Source organism: Scomber japonicus, chromosome 4, assembly GCF_027409825.1.
Source record: "Scomber japonicus isolate fScoJap1 chromosome 4, fScoJap1.pri, whole genome shotgun sequence".
Taxonomy (NCBI): domain Eukaryota; kingdom Metazoa; phylum Chordata; class Actinopteri; order Scombriformes; family Scombridae; genus Scomber; species Scomber japonicus.
Window position 1 is genome coordinate 692,209 of NC_070581.1, and position 16,806 is coordinate 709,014.

The 16,806-nt window shown below is 37.1% G+C and overlaps 1 protein-coding gene across 1 annotated transcript in view; it reads right to left on the bottom strand.

The window, feature by feature from the left end:
• Positions 1-1,202: 1,202 nt before the first annotated feature.
• Positions 1,203-16,806, bottom strand: part of foxp3b (forkhead box P3b) — a 30,640-nt gene continuing 15,036 nt past the window's right edge. The window contains exons 4-13 of the mRNA XM_053317169.1: positions 8,225-8,315; positions 6,828-6,990; positions 6,210-6,302; positions 5,287-5,374; positions 4,453-4,527; positions 4,126-4,279; positions 3,368-3,444; positions 3,170-3,271; positions 1,997-2,118; positions 1,203-1,493 (exon numbers count right to left, since the gene is read on the bottom strand). Of these exons, the coding sequence (XP_053173144.1) occupies positions 1,457-1,493; positions 1,997-2,118; positions 3,170-3,271; positions 3,368-3,444; positions 4,126-4,279; positions 4,453-4,527; positions 5,287-5,374; positions 6,210-6,302; positions 6,828-6,990; positions 8,225-8,315 (1,002 nt within the window). The 3' untranslated portion in view covers positions 1,203-1,456. The remainder of the gene's footprint in view (positions 1,494-1,996; positions 2,119-3,169; positions 3,272-3,367; positions 3,445-4,125; positions 4,280-4,452; positions 4,528-5,286; positions 5,375-6,209; positions 6,303-6,827; positions 6,991-8,224; positions 8,316-16,806) is intronic.

Here is a 16,806-nt window from a genome sequence, read left to right on the forward strand (position 1 = left end):
ACTTAATATTTGTTGTTTTCTGTTGGCCTAAAAGTGGACATATGTTAAGTCTAAAATTTATGGAATCAGTGTAGTAGTAGTTAGTAATGAAATTATTTTAAACTTTCAGTGACAATACAGCAATGAATTCAAAATTTATTTTCAGTGTTTGGACTCTGGTGTCTGATTTAATTGGTGACTATTGTAGTAGAGCAAACTAACACATTGTTGGTTTGGATCCTCTCAGGAGATTTGTTGAAAATGGTAGTGGTGTGTCTTCTTCAAGCTCGGATCCTCTACCAGAGGCCTGGGAGTTTGAGGGTTCTGTGCAGTATCTTAGCTGTTCTAGGACTGCACTCTTCCGGACAGAGACCTCAGTTGTACCTGGAATCTGCTGGAGCCACCCTCCCAGTTTGTGGGTCACAGTCCCCAGTGCTCCCATTACTTACCTATTCACCCACATCTTTTCTAGCTCCTCTTTCAGCCCTTTATATTTTTCGAACTTCTCTTGTTCCTTCTTCCTGATGTTTCTGTCGCTCTGGATTGCTACGTCTACATCTATATAGCCTAATTTAGTGGACCTGCTGCCTGTTGCACAGCTGCTTCCCATCTACCTAATCATCCATAGCATAAGAACACTACCACTACCCACTGTCTCAGTGTCTGCTCCTAGATCCTTTGATATAACTGTATTGTCACAGTCAGTCTGGATCTGGAAGTCCCACAGGATCCTTGTTCAGTCATTCTCAACCACATTAGTAGATGACTTCCAGTTCATACTCAGTGCAGATGTACATTATGCCAGCCAATATATATGCATATATATGTTAAATGTAAACGTATGTTCAATTTCAGTCATTTCGTCAAGTCATTGAACACTGTATGGTAATAACAAACAGCTGCTGTGGAACTATTTACATGGGTTACAGTTGATGTGTGGGAGAGGAGTTGAAGAGGTTGATGACCCACTTTCAGATTGTTTTTGTGAAAGCCAACATCATTGTTCTAAAAAGAGCAGATGACAAAGTACAGGACAGTCTGCTCTCTGCACACCATACAGCGGGATTACGTGGGATGGTGTAAACATGGGAAGACATACCTGCAAGTATGCAAGTTTATGAATATGTTACATATTTTTATGAATATGCTGAAGACAAAACACCCACAAATGTTTGCTCAATTTATTTCACTTCAAAACACACACAGAGAGAGAGAGAGAGAGAGAGAGAGAGAGAGAGAGAGAGAGAGAGAGAGAGAGAGAGAGAGAGAGAGAGAGAGAGAACAAGAACTGCTGCCAGGTACAAAATATCTTCACATTACAAAGAGGGCAAACATTTTTTTTTTTTTTTTTAACAAAACACATTCTTCAGTTCATCATGCAGCTGTGTATACAGTAAAGCAGAACATGCGGACGTGACTCCAGATGCTGGGTTACAAAGGAACAACTCAGTGCTGCCACCTGTTGGTTGTTCAGAGGTCAATAATACGATGTGAGCCACTTCACAGGACAGTCCCTGAAAAGACACGCACACAAACACACACAGAGTAAATATACACTCATGCCATTTATTTTTTACTATCTTATTAATATGAGAAGACATTTGCTGTTGAATTTCAATCTGCTTAATAATTGATTTTAACTGCTCACTCAGGACACATGCTCCATCCTCCATCTCATCCCTTCTATCTCCTGTATTCCTTCCACACTTCTTTTCCTTCTCAGCCTCCTTTTTGCTTCCATACCTCCTCCTTTACCTCCTTGGTTCTTACTTTTCCTCCCTACCTCTTTCCTTCTCTACCCACATTTCATAACTACCTCCTGTCTTCCCTCCTGATCCCCCCTATTTTCTCCACAACTTCCCTACTTCTTCCTTTCTTCCACTTCTCTTTGTGCCCTCCTTTTTCCTGCAGTGCCAGCACTGAAGCAGCTTCAAGGATTCCTTTGAATGAAGAAACTGGAGTGAAACAAATCCAGATTCAGCACAATATCTGCCCACAACCGACACCTGAGTCATACCTGTGATACTTCTGTCCCTTCCTTCTCTGGTACTCTGTTTCATCCACCGTCCACACAGCTCCCTTCCCTCCCTCCACCCGCACAAAACACTTGTGCAGGCTGAGGTTATGACGCACGGCATTCTGGAAAGGGACAGGAAAGGAAAGTTAGGTAAAATATGTAGTTAGATGGTTAATACATTGACGCTTTTGTTGTTACGTTGTTGTTATTTAAACATATTACTAAACCACAGCACAACAAGAACATGGCTTTTAAACTGTGCTATGTGTGGAAAAATTAGAATTACATTTCCCAAAAAACCCACTGCTGACTAAATCATAAACAGGAATTTTTACCATCTTTTCCATCCATCCCATAAGATGTGATCATGTGTTGCTTTAAGTCTCAGCTGAAGGAGGAAAGACTCTCTCAGCTCACCTTAAATCTCAGTTTAAAATGTAAACCTACGAGCAGGATTTGTGGCATCTCAGCTAGTTTGGAGCCAATCATGGTCCACTATACTGCACACAAGTGTGATGTGGAAACTTGAAGCCTCTAGTGCACAAACACTGAGAATACACTTTACATTGAAGTAGAAGTCATCTTGTGTCCAGCACTTAAACCTTTGTAAATAAAACTATTTGCATATTCATAGATACTAGATTATTCAATAAAGAGTGACTGTGTGGAGACATAGAAGTCTGAAGAAGATCTTAAACATTTCTCTCAATGATTGAAGAAATATATCTCTATAAGAGTTTGGCTAGCAACGTAGAAAGATGACATTCCATTAGAAAAATATCACAGTCATGTAGCATGTAATGACACTATTCCTCTCATTAAAGAACCATGAAATCAGATAATGCTACAGGTCCTCTTTAAGGTACTAGAGGATCAAATTCCTAAACGTGCAATTAACTTAATTGCGAAAAAACAACAGACACACAGTGAATCAGGGGCTCTATAGAATAACCGCCTCAGCAGCTATGCTACTTTTGACTAGTAAGTTAGTGAGTTAATTGTAAGTTCACCAAACTTAAATGCGATGTGATTCAAGTTGTAACCTATTAGCCTGTGTTAATCAAATAAACTGTGTCTGTGCCTTTAAAAAAATTGCGGCATCTCCCATAAGGCTGCAACAGTGTAATGATACATATCATTGAAGAGTAAATGTTTAAGATGAGCAGTTCAAACCTTCCAGGTGGCAGTGTTGTGTCTGAAGAAGAAGAACATGGTAGTGAACCAGTTGTAAATCTCATTCAGAGTGCGCTGTTTGTCTGGAGACTCCAGAATAGACTGCAGACAATCAGACACAATTAGAAATAATGAACAGAGAAATTCACATTAAATAAATATACATTTTTATCACCAATAAATCATTTAAAAACTCACCCATCTTATCAGGTAGGCATAGGTGTAGGGAGGCCTGATGTTATTGTATTTGTAACACTCCATACTGGGAACCAAATCTGTACAACAACCATGATACTTCCATCAGATTAGGATTATTAAGCAGATCTATTGAGCTACATGTCTGCGAACACCACAGCATGCTGGCAGGAAACTATAGGGACAAATTCAGCAGCACAGACGTGTTTTGAGAGCATGTGAGGACAGTATGGAGAGTACAATGTTCAGGCAACTCAGAATCTGTATAAACAGGACATATAGACAGACTATTACAGTTTAAAGACTGAGATTACAGATTATTAGAAAACTGATTCAATTGATCAGATTACTGGAGAAAAAAACTTAATGCCCAATAATAATAATAATAAGAAGAAGAAGAAGAAGAAGAAGAATCTTTCTCTCCTACTGCAAAATCTAGTGAGCAGATACTTCTAATAATACCCTTTTCATCCATTGCATTAACATGTGTGGTGAGGTCTGTACAAGGGGCCTATAGTGCACAGAGGCTGATGTTGTACAATAAAAACATGAACCACAAATTTTATCTTAAATTTTAATTAACAGCAACAAACATTAAATTTCCACCCTGATGCCGAATTTTATCTTCCAAAAGAAGTGTTATCTTGTGTTTAAATGCTATAGAGATGTCAGAGGTCCTGGTAAAATCTAAATGGGTTGCTGCTGGTTGATATGAACTGTATGTGAAAGCTCACCCTTCAAACAAGCCATGACAGTGTTACCTGGCAGAATGTGGGAAGAAGCAGCAGCTCTGAAGCCATGCTGGGTCAACTCCTCCAGATGTTTAATGCCCCACTGTTGCACTCTGTCTCCCTCTGCTACAGGTGCCTGGGGCAGGAACAGAGGAAGGCTGTATGGCCAATCAGCAGCTGCCTTCTGCATGGAGTGATGGAGGGGGACATGAACACAGTTTCATTTGATTTTTCTACAGGCTGAAAAGATTCAAGCATAATGATAAATGTTTAAGTTTGGTCAAAAAGGGAAAAAAAAAACGTTAAGCTAGATGAAACAAATGAAAAAGAAGTTGAGTGGGATCATGGTTAACCTACCAAATCAGTGTATTTGTGTTCAGAGAGGCGCAGATGGAGTTGCATCGCAATGAGTTTCTGTTTTTCGAGGATGAGCTAAAAAAAAAAGAAAAAAAAGAGAGAATGCCTATGTTTGATTTACACCAAATTCTTCAACTTGAGACTTGAGTTAATAAAGTTAGTAGTTAGTTAAAGTTAGTTTCTGTTGTACTAGCTTCATAGTGTACTGTTACAGTGTGATGGCTCATATAAGGAACTAACTAACAAACGTATATACTGTACATTCTACTAATAAATAGTAATAGTAATGCTCAAAGCTGCCTATACACACAGAACCTGTTATTCTTCAAGTTATATAGTTCAACATTTTGGAAAATCACTGCATAGATGTTCAGTGTCAGTGTGTTCAGTACAGACCAGGTTAAAGTACATAGCTGCACCACCTGGAACAACTTATTCCTCCACCCAGCATGTTTGTGCAGCATCTCGTCAGATACAGTGAGCGAGCATAGTCTTTAGATTTGTTCTCTGTACATGCTTTGATGACAAGACTTCAGGAAGCTGCACACAGTTACTGCACCCAGCTGTTCACCATGAAATAGTCCAAGCATGTAACGAACCTTAAACCCCAAAACTGTTGTTTACACTGTAGAAACACTTTATGCAATCTCTGCTGCTACTTATTCTTCATTTTTACTATTCAACTGCTTTTTATACTGATTGTTTCTTGCCCACATTATATACAAAGTAACAGAAGTCTTAAAAGCCATTGTTTAGTGTTTGGAGAAGACAGCCATTATTCGTTATTAGAATATTCATGGTGGATTAGACAGTTGAGGTTTTTCTAGACCTCACCTGACTCTCCATGCACTGAACAATATCCTGCTGGATCCTCCACTGAGCAATGCTTCTTTCACCATGACTGTGTTCAGAATGAAGATGCCTAGAAGACAGAATAGATCAAGGTTAAAGGAAAAACATCTACAGAAACTATGGAAAAAACATCATATGATCCAGTTGTGACCTCTTTACACTGGCTTTCTGTGAGTATTTTAGAGCTTGTTTTCTTCTCCTGTGAATCATTTTAGGATTTTACTGAAAGATTTGAAGGATTGCTACTCAAGTGTTTCTCTATTATGAGCATACAACTAATAAGAGAGTACAGTATACAGTGTACAGCTTTTCACTGTATACTGTATACTCAAACGTATGTGCAACATTTTCCATGAATTAAATGTAAAATAGCTGGCACTGGTAGGCCTACTGGTTTGGTACTTTATTTTACAGGTGAATAATTACCTAAGAAATTCCTAGTAAGTTATTATAACCTAATTACATTTATACTTATTAGAAACGTCATTATTGAAAACCTCCTGGGAAAATCTCAGAACATTACAAACCCATAAACAATACTGTGTAAATGTTAATTTTTAAGACAATGAAATTCAGAATTATGCCAGGAGACCCTGATTACACCTTCAGAACTGATCTGACTTTAAAATATAATTTAACTGTCTGAGAACAAAACAAAATCTCATATCTATATAACTATAGAAAAATATACATACTTGCTGTAGATCAGCAACAAAAACACTACTTGGTATACATTTAATTAATTATTGTTTCATATATGGTACATCTTTATTACATTATATAACTGATCACAGTTTAATAGTGGTTCCTCAGTCATCTATAGCTCATGGCAGTTTAAAAATAATCATTCCCAACAACACATGAACGATTAATTCAGTGAAAGAAGGGTTCATCACTGTACTTACTTTAAGAAACTCGGGAAATCTTCAGACGCTGCATCACAGCCAGGCCAGCGGCAGAGGCCACTCACAAACAGAGCACTGGTGCCCTCTGAAATGCTGGAGGGAACAGAACAGAAATATCTCAGTGATATCATGAACCATTGGTAAGAGCCGAACGACTTCTATGTTGTTGAGGGCTGTGTGCAAGTTGGCTGTTGAGGTCAACAATTGTAAAATTTATAAACGTAACAGAAGTTGGCCGTTGGGCTCAGCTCCTTCTTCACTGCTAAAGCCTGGTGCAGCATCCACATAATCATTAGTGCTGACACAGCACCATTCCACCTGTCAATCAAGCCAGGCGGAGTCCTGCTGCGAATATCGCAACTCATAGTAGCAACACCAGTACCGTACTAACAAAACACCACCTCACAAGATATCCCAAACTACAGTCATGAGTCTCCTTGTCCAAACCCATAAAACATGTACACTGGATGGATGCCGTGCCCCCTTTAGTTTTCCAAATAACTGGACCACTGTTCCACCAGGATACAATCTGCAGTCATTTAAACTTAATTCCAGTATGCAAACATATTTCAGTTTTTCATTTCAACATATTTTTAGCATAATAAGTCATTCAGTCACCTATCATGAAGCCTGGCCTCTATGGAGCTCTGCTTTGGACCATCTCTCCTCGAGGGCAGCAAGTGGTGGCTTTGGCTGGGAGAGGAGCCCATGTGTGGTGAAGAGGACCGGGTCGCATTTGCCTCCTCCTTGCAGATGGCGTTGGCATGAGATGTGCTGTTTTCTTCAGAGTGGAGAAAATGAGTATTGATTTAGGTTTGAGGTCTGTTTCAAATACATGCAGATATAAGAAGCTGCCACTACTAAGACTATAGATTTAACAACATAGGGCTTTTGGGTAATCTAAGGTTGTTTTTTCCATTTCGGAGACTTAAAGATCTGTAACCTGGAGCTTCCTACAACCTGAACCTTTGAGAATGTTGGAGGCTTTTCCACTGTGTTATTAAAACCGCAAGTGTTACAAATATACATCACTGAAAAGACAACACATCTAAAACATATGTCACTATCCAAAATATGCTATCCAGTTTTCAGCATTACGAAAGTTTCAAAAGTTCTCACCAGGGTACCCATGGAAGTGAAATGGTGACATGGTGGTTACTGCTATGTTGTTGTGTATGTTGTAGTTGACATATGATGACACATCTACTTGCCCAATTGTGTGTAACAGCCCTGGAAGTACTTGATTTGGTGCCATCTCATGAAAGCTGCTGAAATGTAGCTTCAGGAACTTTTCTCCATAAGCAATAATAACAAGTGGTGTGTCTCAAATCTTGTACTTCTGTACTTACACATAATATTTTGAGGTCATAAGTGCATTCACACTTCACACTCAAAACGGTCAAAAAGTTGAGTCCTTATTTCCTATGTACACTTCTCACCCTCAACGGTTGCCATCTTGGCTATGTAGCAGAAAGAGAGGGACTAATGGCGGCCGAGGACGTTGTAACTATGGTGAACATCGCTGCATTATACAAATGTAAATTATACATGTGTTTTTATCACTAAGCACTGCTATACTGTTGTCACATAAGCCATCAGTAGGTTTCTTGGGTTAATTTAGCAGTCTGTAATGATTTGATACTGAAATGATAACACGAATGCTAACACTAGCATGCTAACTAGCTCATTTCCAGCAAGTGCGCAATGGCCCTGTTTGATTTGAGACAATGCTAACCTGTTGATATTTGCGCACTACACAAGTAAGTGCATAGTGTACACAGTGTACACAGTGTACACAAAAGTGTACTAACAGAAGTATGTGATTTGAGACACAGCAAAGGACATCAGCTACAAGTTGAATTCTAGGTTGGTAAGTACCAGATAAAACACCATAAAACACTGTGGTGTCTCTAAAGCCCAGTTGCAAAATGTGTACACCAGTCATGTTTTGCACACTGGAAAAAAATAGCTTAAAATGTCAGTACACACAAAAATGACTTTCATGAGGACCGTACCACGTTGTTGTCTGGAGGTCATTAGGGAAACCTGACGCAGCACTGATGGTCTCTGCTGCTTCTGCTTCATGCTGTCCATACTGGTCCAACACTGAGAAAACAAAAAAACAAATCATACGTTATTCTATAGGTGCTATAAGGTCGTACACTGTGTTTATACAGCAAGCATCTCTTTTAAAGCCACTTTACAACTTTCCACATCACTTGGTTACACTGGTTTTGAATTTTGATGGAGGGACAGTCAGTAAACCCTAGTCAAAGGGTCTTTGAGTCCTGCCAATACAGTATACAAGGCCTCTGTACTCAAAAGGAGCGCTTGTCTTAACATAGCCTTAAAACCCTTTACCACATCAGGTGTGTGTGGGGGGGTCTGACAAGATTTTCAAAAGCTGACAATCCAACAAATGTTCACATTACACAGTGATTGGCAGGTGTGGAGAGAAAAACGTTGACAGGGTTTGAACTTCTCACGCTCGCTTTTTCACTTTTCATGTTAATGCCTTTGAGGAGAGACTGAAAGTATGAACTGTTAAACCCCATATGTACAACTCATCACATCCACACTACAAAAATACACATAATATCAGAAGGGCAGTGTGATACATCTAGGAGAAAAATATTACTCCCTTCTTCATTCATTCATTCATTCCTCCATATTTAACCGACACACCTATGAGCAGTAAACTGAGATTTTGGATTCTTTGTAATCATCATTGTCAGGCGTAGTCATTTTTATATATGTAAAATGCAACACATTGTTTTCCAGGGCACTATATCGTGGATATAGAGTCACCCACACATAAAACAATTCAGGGTAAATCTGATTCTGCTGAGCTCAACTAATCTTCTGATACAATCACAGAGATGAGAGATGATCTTCTAGATCTAGACGAGAAGGCAATAAATGAGTATGTGATGTCTCATTATGTCGGAGGATTCATTCAAATTACGTGGCATTTCTCTTGAATTCCATGTAGAATTTGTCCCTGCAGCAGGGAGGTGGAAAGTAACATTTGCAGTGCAGGCAGGTACATTATTATTGTAACAATTTTATGCTAATTTATACTTCCAGTTAACTAATATCAAGGGGAAATATCTCCACCATGGTCCATAACATGTACAGGTAGCTTCTTGTTACTTTGGTGATGAAAACTGATTATTAGCTTAAGAGAACAATGGAAGAGCGATGAACAATCCAGAATTTACTGAACACATTAAACTCTTCAGTGGTTGAAACATTTAAATGTGAAGACTTTCCTGCACCAGAGCAAGCAATGCACCTGTGAGCAACCACAACATGTCTGTCAGGAGGCCCTGGCACACACAAAACACACACACACACACACACACACACACACACCCTGATAGCATCAACAGAGCAGTCTCGTCTCGCACAATGAGTGGGAGATGAAGCTGCTCCACTTTTGTGCAGCATGGTACTACACCACCTGTAACCACTGGGAATGTTTGTCGAAGGTCCTGGATGGTTTTTTTCCAAATGTGATTATATTGTCCCTGGAGTAGTGTTTCAGTATGGGATACTCTGTTTGTATCAGTTGCACAAAGCTGTCATATTAATTAATTTGTATTTAATTTTTTTGGTGAATTTGATGAATTGTTTTATGTCTTAAAACAGAATTTAACATGGGTCAGCAGCATGTCTTGCTTTGATCGGCTACAGTACATAGTCACACCAGTGATGTATATATATATATATATTTATACATATAAAAATAGATGTGCAAGAACACAGCTAATTGACCCTGTGTGTGTGACTTATTTCATTTTAAATGGCTATGTAGGGTTGAAAAAAACACCATTACCCTAATATTTAATGTGTTTCATTAACTTCAGCTCAAGATCTTTAAGAGATGTAAGATTCTGAATGTTGAAATAATCAATCAATCAATCAATCAATCAATCAATCAATCAATCAATCTTTATTTGTATAGCGCCAAATCACAACAAAAGTCATCTCAAGGCACACATAGAGCAGGTCTAGACTGTACTCTTTAAATTGGCTTCAATATGGATTTTGGCCATTTCATTTTAAATCCAGACATAAGATAAACTTAAATAGCAATAATATGTAGCATGATGAATTGGCAGACAGTCTGAGGCACAGGTTCCAGAGCGACAGCAAACAAAAAAGAATGTCAGAGGCAGCCATGTCTTTGAGCTTTTAAAAGGACTAAACCAAGGACAGCTAGTCAAAACAGAAGCAGTGGGTTTGCTGTAGAAGATCTCATATCAACAAGTCTTAATATAGACCTAATATGTTGTTTAACCATGTGACTCCAGAATGACACATAGACGCGTTGGCTTATCTGAGGCCCCCATCAGCAGTCATTTGCATGAGAACATTATGTGTCTGTGTTTTCCCAAAACCGCCACACATCACTGTTGAACAATAATAATGTTTTCTGATGTGATAATAACGCTGTGGTTAAGGTCTGGTTAGTCATAGTGTTGCTTTTTTTAATGTTATGCTAGAGTGGACATATAGTATCCAGTTTGATCTGCATGTATTAACTCCAATCTAGTGGAGGGACTTTATTATAAACCTTGGTGTCTACGTTTCAGAGAAAGACTGCTTTACACAATTTAAAGAATCATTTTCTTTCTATAACAAAGAAAGTAGCAATATTTGAGTTGGAAGACAGTGATCACATGACAATAAATACAATTCTGGTGGGATACCATCTCTGCCGAGGGATTTATCCTTATTCACAGCTGATTATGTACTCATAGTAAAGTGCCAAAACACTGTCCATATATATGTTCAGTATATGCCAAACACTCACTGCCCTCCCTGAACGTCCCACTGGAAAAAATGACTGTTTTGAATTAGGATCCTTTGCTTGAGTAAAAGTAAAAGACAAATTAAACAACATAATATGTTATTTGTTAGTACCCTTTAGTACAACAGCTTCCAAAGTGGGGGCCACAGCACCCTGGGATACCTTGAGATAGGGCCACAGTGACGACAAAGTTCTTCATATCATTCTACATTCATCATGCAGTTGAATAAAAATATTCAAATCACTGTATTAAAAATGCTAAATATGCAGTAATGCCTCAATCATGGTTGTCATAGTAACACAACACGATTTGTTGTGAGTCTTCCAGCAGTGAGGAGGAGTTTCATGACACGATATTTCTTATGAAGCGGAGCCATGGCCTAAAAAATAAAAAGCTTAGGAACCACTGCTTCAGAAACATGGTTACATCGTGTTAATCAATGAGCAGTAGAATTGTGGTGGTGGGTGCAATTTGGAGCTTTTGGACTGAGCCAGGTGAGCTAAGTGGGCTAACCCCATCTAGACTCCAGCTCTATACAAAAGACATGAGAGCAAAATCTATCACATCTCACTCTGAAAATGAAACAAACGGGCATATTTCTCATACTGTTGAACTTCAGACTATTTCATGTAATGAATGTAACAATGAAAGAAATGTTTACATCTTTTTTTCAAAGGATCATCACCACAGCAGTTTGCTCTCTCTTTACATCCTGACATTTTTTACTTTCTAGTGAGACTGACAGCCCCCGCATTCCACCCCCTGTATACTTTAGGTTCATTTCCTCCAGTATTGGTTAGTCTTATGTAGTCACAATGTGATGGGTGCACTCAGAAGCTCTAATGGAACATGATATATCTCTCTAAGAAAGTAATAAAGAGCCATCACTTTTACATTACATTACACCTTATGTAACAGCAGTGTCATTTCATATCAGACATGTCTTTACGGCTGGAGGGAAGCACACTCTGTACAATCAACCAAACAGCTGACAACACGCAAATGCACACCCACAGACAGGAATTCAGAAGAAAGTGAGAGCGCTCAAAAATGTTCGTGGCTTCTACCTGTCACCTCTGATTCTGGCTTTCCTCATCATCTTTATCTAACCTGTGAGAAAAGAGGAGATCTTTGGTCACAACGCTACTCGCACTGGAAGTGATTCTACACGATGGTTGATATTTGGTTGGTGTTTCTGTGAGTCAACATCTGTCAGCCACACATAGGTTAGGAGAAGTATTTCCTGTTTATTGTAATCAGCCACATTACAGTGTGGAAAGTTGCACAGATGCCTCATTCGGGTACTATAAATGTGTGGGTTCATTACTCACATACTTCCATATCTCACATCACACATCCCAATCACACTGATACTTGTGTGTAGGAGACGTTTTCAGATATTTGATCTAAAATGACTCAACCAAGTGTTCAGTGCTTAATCATTCAAATAAAAAGATATTATCATGTCATATTTTCTGTCATTTATCTGTTGTTGAACACTTCAAAAACTTAAATGACATATAAAAACAACTTTTTAGGTAGGAAAGTATTGAATCTTGATGTATTACCAGAGTCCAGGAAGCAGGGCTGCAGGCTGCTGAAGAATGTGTGTGTGTGTGTGTGTGTGTGTGTGTGTGTGTGTGTGTTAAATATGTGGGTAGATGTACGTGCCAACGAGTCAGTCTGAATTTGGCTAATCCGAGTTTGTGCTTGCGGTTATAAAATCTTAATATACACAAAAATTCAGCTGAATATTTAAAACTGAACTTAATTAAATTGAATACGCAGGGCATAATGTGTAATCCGTATGTTCTACTGATTTTATCTTCTATTTTGAATCTAAATAACTAATTATTTTGAAGTCAGATAAATCTTTTTGAAACACTGCAGCTGAAAATAAATCTTGTAACTTAATGTCAGTCTCCATCTTTGATAGATTAATGTTGACATTACTCCAGAACTGAGAAATTCTGATGTGTTGTATCTTATTAATTACATTAATTATTTGGATGTTGTCAAGAAACCAAAATCAAAACTGCACATACTTCAAATAAATGGAGGAAAAGGAAGTGGGCCTACACAGAATGTTATTGTCACGACACCTTCGCTTATCTTCTGAAGAAAGAAAGATTACAAGATAGAGCATAATATCTTCATGAGATCATTAGATGAGTGACATAGGGACAGTCACAGTGGGGAAAGAAGTGTTCAGATCTTTTACGTCAGTAAAAGTCACAATACCACAATGAAATCATACTCCATTACATGTAGAAGTCCTGCATTTAAAATCTAACTGAAGTTACAGTACAGAAGTATTGGCAGCAGGATTTACTGGCATTTAGCGGTGAGTAACACATTTTAATGCTGAAATTAGAATATTGCTTAAATTTAGTTTTATTGAGCAGACAGAAACAGATGAAAACAGAGAATAGGCCAAAAAGAAAAGTAGGTATCTCATTATTTTAGCCCCGTTATTGTGAAATTAAAAATACTTTTTGTTACGAAATTATACACACTGCATCTTTAAAGTATTAAAAGTAAAAGTACTTATGCAAAATGGCTCAGTTTGTTCTGGTTATCATATATAATATTTATGTATATTACTAGACTTTTAACAACTAACTCAATTCTGAATGTTGTCAAGGTAAATCTAGTGTTAAATGTTAATGTCAAATGAATAAAAATGCATATTTTATAAACTGATCATATTTTATGTATAAAATGCTGATCAGAAAAGTAAAAAAAAAAGTAAAATAGCATTAAAGTATAGCATTACATTGGAGGAACTTAAATTCTGTACTTAAGTACAATTATTATTATTTTTACATTTCAATACTGCTTTTATAAAGAAGAACAAAGAAACATAAAATCAATGTCATGGTTTATCTGGGGAGAATAATGATATTATGATTTTGAGGTAATGGACCTAAAAGAATGATTGACAGCCACAGTTGTTATTAGCTTCATTCATCCTGACTGCAGTGGATCTGAAAATGTCTTTTTTTCTACTTTTCAAACTTGTGTTACTGTTGTGAAGAAGAATGTGTCATACATCATAAAAGGTGAACATTAAAGGTGTCAGAATGCATAAAAAGATCTTCAAACAGCACCTGAACCCTCATATTTCCAACGGAAGTGTCGCTGAAAATCTTTTCAAACAATCCAACAAGCACGCCTACTTTACCAGAGGTGGAAAGTAACTAAGTACATTTACTCAAGTACTCCACTACGTTCATCTGACGGTTTTAGATATTTGTCAGATGTAGATTTGACATAATGGTTAATATAAGAAGGTTTTATCTTTAACACATTGTTAAACATGAAACCAAAAAACAGTGTGTAGTCAGCTCACATTTCAGATGTCTATAAGTTGTTAACAGCTCCACCAAATACTGATTTTTCCCTCTAAACTTCTCACATGCTTTCATTTCAAGCAAAAATTAAAGATTAGAGAAAAAGTCCAAAACCTGGAAACACATTTGTGTATCAGAACTTTGTTTCTTCTTCTTTCCTCTCCCATTAATCATCTCACCAGCCCTCACATTTATCTGCTGACCCTTTGGAGGGGCCCCAACCCTAGGTTGGGAACCACTGGACTAAACTAGCTAACTGTATATAAAGTAGTATAAACTAGCTAACTGTATGTAAAGAAGTGTAAACTAGCTAACTGTATATAAAGTAGTATAAACTAGCTAAATGTATATAAAGTAGTATAAACTAGCTAACTGTATATAAAGTAGTGTAAACTAGCTAACTGTATATAAAGTAGTGTAAACTAGCTAACTGTAGCCTATATAAAGTAGTGTAAACCAACTAACTGTATATAAAGTAGTATAAACTAGCTAACTGTATATAAAGTAGTATAAACTAGCTAACTGTATATAAAGTAGTGTAAACTAGCTAACTGTATATAAAGTAGTATAAACTAGCTAACTGTACATAAAGTAGTATAAACTAGCTAACTGTATATAAAGTAGTGTAAACTAGCTAACTGTATATAAAGTAGTATAAACTAGCTAACTGTACATAAAGTAGTATAAACTAGCTAACTGTATATAAAGTAGTGTAAACTAGCTAACTGTATATAAAGTAGTATAAACTAGCTAACTGTATATAAAGTAGTGTAAACCAGCTAACTGTAGGCCTATATAAAGTAGTATAAACTAGCTAACTGTATATAAAGTAGTATAAACTAGCTAACTGTATATAAAGTAGTGTAAACTAGCTAACTGTATATAAAGTAGTATAAACTAGCTAACTGTATATAAAGTAGTATAAACTAGCTAACTGTATATAAAGTAGTGTAAACTAGCTAACTGTATATAAAGTAGTATAAACTAGCTAACTGTATATAAAGTAGTATAAACTAGCTAACTGTATATAAAGTAGTGTAAACTAGCTAACTGTATATAAAGTAGTATAAACTAGCTAACTGTATATAAAGTAGTGTAAACTAGCTAACTGTATATAAAGTAGTGTAAACTAGCTAACTGTATATAAAGTAGTATAAACTAGCTAACTGTATATAAAGTAGTATAAACTAGCTAACTGTATATAAAGTAGTATAAACTAGCTCCACCTCCAGCAGCTACAACAGTAACATGCTGCTCTAACGCTGATGCTTCACTATTAATAATCTAATGATGTCATATATAATAATATATCACTACTTTTACTGTAATACTGAATATTACATCACTCATAATACTGCAGTACTTTTACTGTAATACTGCATACTACATCACCATAATACTGCACTACTTTTACTGTAATACTGCATACTACATTACTCATAATACTGCAGTACTTTTACTGCAATACTGCATACCACATCACTCATAATACTGCAATACTGCATACTTCATCACTCATAATACTACACTACTTTTACTGTAATACTGCATACTACATCACCCATAATACTGCACTACTTTTACTGTAATACTGCATACTACATCACCCATAATACTGCACTACTTTTACTGTAATACTGCATACTACATCACTCATAATACTGCAGTACTTTTACTGTAATACTGCATACTACATCACTCATAATACTGCAGTACTTTTACTGTAATACTGCATACTACATCACTCATAATACTGCAGTACTTTTACTGTAATACTGCATACTACATCACCCATAATACTGCACTATTTTTACTGTAATACTGCATACTACATCACCCATAATACTGCAGTACTTTTACTGTAATACTGCATACTACATCACTCATAATACTGCAGTACTTTTACTGTAATACTGCATACTACATCACTATAATACTGCATACTACATCCCCTCTGACATGGCAAGCTATCAACACTAATGCCTTGAGACATCAGACAACACAGCGTACAAGTAAATCTACTTCTACTGTACAGCTCATGTCTGTAATGGTGAGGTTGCTTCATTCTGAAGGATTATATGATAATAGATAATTATATGGAATATGAGACAACTGAACTTTGTCTACCATGAGAGATTTTGCTCTATTGCTGAGATGTAGTTAGGTATCACCAATGACAGAGTAGGTTTGTTTCATTCTTGGTCACTATAATCATTACAAATACCACACAGCCTTCATAGACTATGCTGTAAGTGATGGAGGACAGTCCCCATTCTACAAATGTATTCTTGATTTCAGTTTGAAGTTATGAGTTAGTGATTATCTTCCGACGTTACCGTCCTTTCAGTTGCCTCTCCGTGTTGACGGACAGTGTTTTTTTACTTACTTGTCCCTTGAGGTTCGGCAGAAAGATTCATTACGGTAGTT